The sequence below is a fragment of the Motacilla alba genome, chromosome 2 (genome assembly GCF_015832195.1).
Source record: "Motacilla alba alba isolate MOTALB_02 chromosome 2, Motacilla_alba_V1.0_pri, whole genome shotgun sequence".
Lineage (NCBI taxonomy): Eukaryota > Metazoa > Chordata > Aves > Passeriformes > Motacillidae > Motacilla > Motacilla alba.
Window position 1 is genome coordinate 116,084,340 of NC_052017.1, and position 8,064 is coordinate 116,092,403.

The following is an 8,064-nucleotide window of genomic DNA, read 5'->3' on the forward strand; positions in this document are numbered from 1 at the left end:
AGGGATGGTTACTTATTTAAAATTCTGTATTTGATCTGAGCAGCACATCTTAATGTATATAATTAATATATTAAATATTACAGATGAAAAGAATTTTTGGCAATACTTCAGAATTATTGTTGCAAGAAACTGAGAGTTGATTGAAAATAATAAATACTGGGATCTTTACAGTGATGGACAAGTACCCTACACTAAGTTTACCATGACATGGGACTAGGATGGAACCTTTAGTGCCTTGTCTAATTAGGGAGCTTAAATCCAGACCTTGCAGTTAAGATCAGATAATAGAAATGGCCATGACTAGGCAACTAAAATAGAAAGAATACTGTGAAGTGTCACAGTAAGAGAAAGCCTGTCATGCCAGAATCAGCATGAGTGTTTATAAGATGCAGGTACTGATCTGAATGATCAAAACAGCTGAAATCAGAAACCAGCCAAGTAACTGAAAGCAAAAACCACTGCTTAGAAAAAAATAATCCTGAGCTCTCTTCCCAGTAAACACTTTTGAGTGGACTAGAATTAATGGTGTTGGTCCAGCACCTGATCAGACGTTTGGTTACATAAGTTAATGAAAAGTTTTAAAAATATGGACAGCCTCTATGTCTGGAATGAAATACAGCAAGGTTTGTATATCTCTCTTTGATGAGGCTGTTAAAATAAACATGGTTCACAATAGCCAATGGCTTATGGGTTCCATCCCCTAATTAGCTATTTCATCTGTATTTTTTATTTATTCATTCAACTAATCTATATTTAGAAAAAAAAAGTCTTAGTTGTAACTTTTGTATACTGAAAGTACTTTTATGCATTTCACACTGAACTCAGAGTCTAGATTTAACTTGCTATTTTACAGGAAGGCATGACAGGAAATAAATCCATTCTTGTGAGTAACAGAGCTACAAGCAGAGATAAAGAACAGACATTTGTAATTAATGAGGAAATGTAGTTACTACTGGTTGACTGAATGCATATGATGAATGTACTATCTACCAATCAACACAATTTTATCTTTATTTTGAAATTGCCTTAGTTGGTTTAGTCTGTGTGTGGTACACTACAAGATATCTCTGCTTTCATTTAACTTGTACTCTTCCTACATATACTAATGGGGGAATCCCACTTTGGTGCCTATTTGTTCATGGTATTCTTTTGTAAATATCTGGATATTTAAATATAAATAAAACATATTTATTTTGTGCCTAAATAATGTGGTATAAATACCTTAATCCTGGGGATGCTGAGTGGCTGTGCTGACAAAGTAGGTGGAGGGCTTACATATTTTGAAGAAAACAAAACTTTTTTCTTTCCCATTTCTGTATTATTTTAGAGTGGTGCAAACACAAAATATCAAATGTTCCAATTCATAGGTCTCATTCTGACAACATTAACAAAGAACTCACCTTGCATAGACATTTGGACAGAGGGATTGTTTTAATTCTCCCCAGATCTTTCAGAGCAAGTGAGCTTGGAGCTAGTGCTGGAGATAACCTTCCAGTCCTTCTTCTTCTGCTTAGCAGCTAACATCTACAGCACTGTGCTGTACAACTCTTAAATCTGACCACTACGCAAACCTCACAGCAAAAAAGCATCTAGGAAAAAATGCAAGCACTGCTGAGAGAAAGAGTTTAGAAAGTTCTGTAAGGTTATGAAATTGATGAAAATTTCCCAAGTTTAGAAATCAGATTAATGGAATGGGATGTGGTATGGATGCTGAGAGCAGAGCCAAACCACCCATTTTACCAAAGACAAAAGTTGCAGGACTTCTTGAGCAAGAATGAAAACCAGAGAACCCTGTGAAAAAGACCCAACTTTCTGCCATTTCTGAAAAAAAAAAAATCGTAAAAGTTTTAGGGGAAAAAAGAAATAGGGCCCTGCAGTGACATGAAGAGCCAGGCAGTAAAAAAATATTTTTTAAAATTTATTTATCAAAAAGATACATTCATTTCATTTATCTAATGAAAGAATCAAGAGTGGAGGAGACAAAATGATGCAGTCACTTGCAGAATAGGACTTCAGAAAAGTTTTCAGGTATTTTCCACCATGGCAAACAAAAAATCACAAATAAGGTGGTAAAATCGTGCACCCTTTCCATAATGTATTTAATACCTCTTTTCCAAAATAAGCACCAAAATAAATTTATGGGACAGGAGACTGTCTCAGCAAATGCACACTATGATACAGTTGATACAGTAGACTTTATTGTAACTACAAAGATTATTCTTGAATCTAATGTCTGAGGTGGAAATCACACAGTTTGTCTTTGAAATAATAATGGACTTGTTTCTGACAACTTTCCTTGAACATCAGGAAATTATGAAGTTAAACTAAAACTAGAGAATAGCACTCTGTGCATGTGAGGCTCCTAAAAGACTAGCTTTGTGTATATTTACCTACAGCTCATCAAAGCCAAATCTTGAGACAGGGATGAAACATATAAGCAGCTGTGCTGGAGTAAAAATGTCACAGCCGAAATGCAACTAAAGAAGCTTTTCTTACTACAGGTCACCTGAAAATACTTTGACAAACAGAGGAGTATCTGGCAGTGTCTGTACAACAGTTCCATACTTTTTCTGATCTGGCATATGGAATATTTTGAGACAGGTAGGAACAGGCTGTTTGCTAACGGACTAGGAAAAGTACAGTCCAAATAGTGCTATGACGCAGAACAGAAGTAACGCAGCCGTATAAACTCCATCTACTGGGAACCTTCTGTAGCCCTCGGGCTGTAGTCAGGATGATGGCAGAGCCCAGCTTGAAGCAGGTAATTAAGTATGAGCAATTTGTACACCAAAAGATAGATTTTTTTATTTGATTAGGAGCAAGGGCAGAAAGAGACATTCATTTTACACAAAATATGAGTGATATTTAAACTAAAAAATAGACTGATGGACAGAAGAGTTTCACAGAGGGGATGTAAGTAATAAAGGGCATATATATTTAATTTTTAAGACTGTCTTTCATAAGAACTAACAAGAGCAGATCTGTCAGTAACTAATCATTGCTGTAGTCACAGCCTGCTGTGATATGGCTACATGTTCCCTTAAGCCAAACATCTAGCACACCCTGGTATCAAATATACCAATACTTTAGTATACATTAGTATCTCGGTGGAGAAGAGCTTGCCAGTGTGAAAAGTTTCTGTCTTGCCTCATGCTCCCAGATAATGGAGCCCCCTAAAAATAACACACTGTATAACAAAGGAACTAAAATCAAAGTATCTAGGAGGTTAAATAATTGTTGGTTAAACGCAGCAATTTCTATTTTAAAGAGAGTGTACACTAATTTAGCTGCTTTACTTTGTCACAATGTTAGCTTTGAGCTATTACATTCTACTTAATTGTCCATCAATTGTAATTTTATTCTACAATTATTTACAGTCTACCATACAATTTTGCAGTCCTTTCATACAATGTTTTTACTTGAAATTCTTTCCTTAGTGCAAACTTGTATTTCCTCATTCCCAAAAAGTGCGTCAACCACATTAACATACTGTATAATTTTATCACTTTTATGACCAGTGTATTTTCCAGAATGCCTGTTGCATATTTTGAAATACTCTGCCATGTAGATGCTACTATACATTCAGAACTGTTCAAATCTTGTGAAAGAATGCTTGATGGCATCTGAGACCTGCCCTGGACTTCAACAGAGAAATGAATTCTCACAGGAGGCAGAACATGTAGTTGTTTAATAACTACTGAGTAAATTATATATGACAAAGTCTTTATTTATTCCTGTATTTAATAGCTCAGAACTATTATGTCTCATGCACACAGAGTGAAATTATTTACCTGCAGCTGAGCTCTGTCTGTCACTCCTTTATAACCCATGTTTTGAGGACTTCCATTAATGCAATGATCCTTTATGCCAGATGAACTTGGGCATCCCAGCCTCTCGACCCCAGCTAAAGCCAAGGGGTAGCTGGAGGAGTGCTAATAACGGGGACATTCTGGAAGGCATGTTCATCAGCAGCCACCAACACCTGAGCTTTGACTTCGTCTCATGAATCATTCACAGATTTTCTCAATTACAGAAAATAATAAAAGCATTGGTTAGTGGGGATATCTGAATGTCACATAGCCCAGCTTGCTGTTCTTAGACGGTCTATCACCAAGACTAGATCGCAATCCACTGATGTATTTTTTATATTTTTTGCGACAGGAGAAACAGAAGAATACTAGTAGCATATATTTTCTACTTATTTAACAAATATTTTCATAATTCTTCTGAGTTCAGCTACACTGAGAAACAGAGGCAGCAGGCTATTTACAGTCTGTCTAGTATTAGTTTTTAAGATTCTTGGAGACACTTTCTGTGTGTAGCCAAGACTGGACAAAGCACCTGTTTTACAGTGCAGTGACAATCTTGAAGATGCAGGAGAAAATCATGGTGCCTTTTTACATTTTAATGGTTAAGAAGAGAAACTTCTCTGCATTTTCTAAGCACTTCAGAACTTGTGTATTAAATCTCAATCATTCCCAAAGAAATTGTTACCATAAAGTTTTCCTCACTTTTTAAAAAATACAAATGTTCTTCTGGTTTTGTCCAGTGAAGCTAAAGGGAAAAAGGTATCTCAAAATGGTAAATGCAGTCATCCTTTAAGTTTGTTTTTAGGTTGGCACAATAACAATGCTAAAAGCAGTAATGGGAAAATCCAAAAGGTTTTGCTGAATGTAACAGGGAAGACTTTAATAAGGACCTACTGATTTCAAGGTTAAACTAAAACTGTCCTCATCCTGAGCACTGTTGCAGTCTAGAGCTCCATTTCCAGAAGGGCCCCAAGTCCTTTCATGAACACATGTCCATCTGATATGCATTTCAAAAAGCCACGAGGAAATGGAGTCCTGATGAAAATATTCCTGTTGGTTGGCACTCCCTGTCCAATTAAGTCAATTCAGAAAACTGCCAGCAGAGTGGCCTAGAAATGGGTCCATTGGCACAACCCTGCCAGTCATGCACACAGATGACGCAGACCTTCAGCACGATAATCTGATGGCAAAGGGTGGTGGAATCAAACCATCATAGCCCAGATCACAAACAATATTCCTGAACGTCCTGAACTGGATGATGGAAAATTAGAGGGGATTAAAAAAGAGGCCTAAAAGCATTTTGAAAAATGAACCGTATATATTTCCAAAGTCTCTAGAGCCACATAAGGCTGGAACTTGAACTATAATATTACAGAACTAATTGCCATAGAGCATTCCAGTAAGTCCTCAGAGGCTTGCATTATTCCCCATCAAAAAGGTTCATTTAAGCCTAAGCTTGCAATGCAGACTGGAATCCTGCTGAACTTGCACTTTCTTTAAGGATAATTTTCACTCTACCACATTCCTAATGGTATAGATAAGGAGGAACAATGTAGAACCACTTGCAAGCACAGACAGCAACATTATCAAAACCTGGAAATATTTGCAGCACATTGGATTTTTGTCATACAAATCACAGCAACCATGATAAAGTGAATTAAAAAATCATTGTGCTTTTATTTATTTCCCTACTAAATTGCATATTTAACTAAATAGATGTTACTAAGTCACCAGAGGCCAGCTCTATCTCAAAGGCACTTCTACAAAAGAAGCACCATTTAAAACTCCAAATATTCAAAAACAACTGTCAGCCTCATAAAAACAAATGGCCTTGGCTCAAAACCCAATGAGATGTTAAGTGGCAAATTTGAGTTCTCATTTCCTGATGCTCATTTTTAAAGTTTTTGGCTGGTTTTTTTTCCAGACTTCTTTGTCTAATCAGGAGGACCAAAACCATTTAAAACACTGGCATTTTAATACCATTTTTTGAGTCCAAAAATAGAGGATTAAGCCACATTTCCTGGATCACAGGATAAAATCTTGAGAACTGGCAATTTGCTATTAACCAGATGGTTTGAAGGCTGTGGTTTCATTGGCCCAGATTCGCCAATGGACTTCTGTGGCTGATTCTTTTTGAGTGTTACTGATGTCAAATTTAAGGTCTCTAAGATTGCAACTGGAATTCTCAGTCCTGTATTCATCATGTAACTCGGTGGGATGTACCTATGGCCAGTAGTCCCCATGACTTAAGAAATGCTGAGATCTGAATTGTCTCATCACTGGGAAAAGATTAGAAGCCACATTTCTCACGGCAGTATTACCATCACCACACCAAAATGCGTTCTCAGACTGAAGTTATTTGACTGTGGCTAAATGAAATAAGGACAGAAGATGCCATGAAAACAAACAAAAAACTCCAGCAAACCAAAGGCAGAAATGAATGCCTTGCCTATCAGTAAGGAGACTGTCTAATGTGGGCACTCCTTCCACTCCTTCCTGTGCTCTCTTTGACTCACTTGATTCACAGTAAACTCACTGTTTACTTTTCTTCTGCCTATTCAATCTTTTTGTATGTAGGTTACAACACTTCACTAAGAAGTGAAAATCCCCTCATGCCATACCTGCCTATGGATTAGGAAAACTGTAAGAAAGAGAAAGAAATAAGATTTGAAAGACTGAATCTAAGGGTTCCACCTGCTTTTTAACTGTTGTGCTAGAGGCAGGAGTGCAGTCTTACTTGTGCACAGTGTTTTAAGGGTCTTATCCAAAGTTCAATTTGCAGATTACTAAAGGCCAACTAGTTCATCCAGGTGTCATAAAAGATCAAGTTTAACCTTGCCAGCTCCAATTTAAATCCATTGTATTTTGTCCTTGTCCTTGATGTTTGAAATGCATAAAAATATTTTATTACTTTCTTCCTATGATATCCCAGCCTCATTCTTCTACTTCTAACCCAACCAAGGCCATTTCTTTCAATCTTTTCTTTTAGAAAATATTTTCCACATCCAACCTACATTGTCCTTGTTGCTTCCCTCTGTACTGTAGGGTGTTCCTTCATGGGTAGTGGTCAAAATCACAGACTCTGCTGCAACAGAGTAAATGAGCACTCTGCAAGTCTTGCATACACAAACTCTGGGAAGCTTCCAGTATAATGTTCACTTTTTGACAATTTTAAGAAATTATTTGTCACTATAAACTGACTCTGCACCCAGAAGTGTTATTTCCCCAAGATCACTTTGTGCAATTATTAAAAAAAAGCCAAAACAGAATAAGAACGCTTTGAGAAGGAAAAAACACATACAACCAAGTTTTAAACAGGACTTGGACTCAGGGTCATGAGAGTTGCTCTGACAGTTACGTTTACACAATTGTATTGGATTTAAGGCATTCTCGCCGTCAGACTCTAAGCAGCATATTAACTACAATGCTGACTTTTCTGATTCAAGTTCATAAATACTTAAATCCCGGGCATTCCCTGGAGCATTGTTGAAGTGGTCTTGGATTTTACTGATGGCTGCTGCAGGAAGCCCCTACACAATTGCTGAACTTCTCCCACCACATAAGGACAGTGAAATTCATTAATGATGGAGCTGAAAGCAGCTAGGTTAAAAAAACCTGCATTTGATGAAGCATCGTGCGTTCTCCCACTAAACCTGTACTACAGCACAGGTACCCGGGCAGGAGCAGAGGAGAGGGGTATGAGTTTGCAGGATAAAGGGTTATGAGCAGGCATCGTCACCGTGAGCTCACCTGCCTGGAGCGTGCAGACAGCCCGGGCTCTGAGCTGCAGGCTCTGACGGCAGGCAGTGCCCTGGACCCTGCTGTGCAGGGGCTCGCAGCACCTGAACTGCTGTGTCCACTTCTGGGCTCCGCAGTGCAAGGGAGGCATGGAGCTCCCGGAGCCGGCCCAGTGGAGAGCTACAGATCTGGTTCAAGTGTCTGGAGCATGTCTTTCTTGAGGAAAGGCTGAGGGGGGGCTGGGCCTGCTCAGACGACTGAGGGGGCCTCATCAATGTGTACAAGTATCTCAAGGAACGGCATCAACAAGATGGATCCAGGCTCTTCACGGCGATGCCAAGCAATAGGACAAGAGGCAACGGACAGGAACTGATACACAGGAGTGCCACTTGAATATGAGGAAGAACTTCTTTATTGTGTGGGTGACCGTGCACTGGAACAGACTGCCCCACCTACAGACATTCCAGACCCGTCTGGATACTATCCTGCGCCATGTGCTCTGGGATGACCCTGCTTG

General features: G+C 38.6%; 1 protein-coding gene across 1 annotated transcript in view; it reads right to left on the reverse strand.

The window, feature by feature from the left end:
* TTPA (alpha tocopherol transfer protein) overlaps positions 1-7,819 on the reverse strand; it is a 36,124-nt gene extending 28,305 nt beyond the window's left edge. Inside the window, exon 1 of the mRNA XM_038126921.1 lies at positions 7,560-7,819. Coding sequence (XP_037982849.1) covers positions 7,560-7,819 — 260 coding nt within the window. The remainder of the gene's footprint in view (positions 1-7,559) is intronic.
* Between the last annotated feature and the right edge of the window lie 245 nt (positions 7,820-8,064).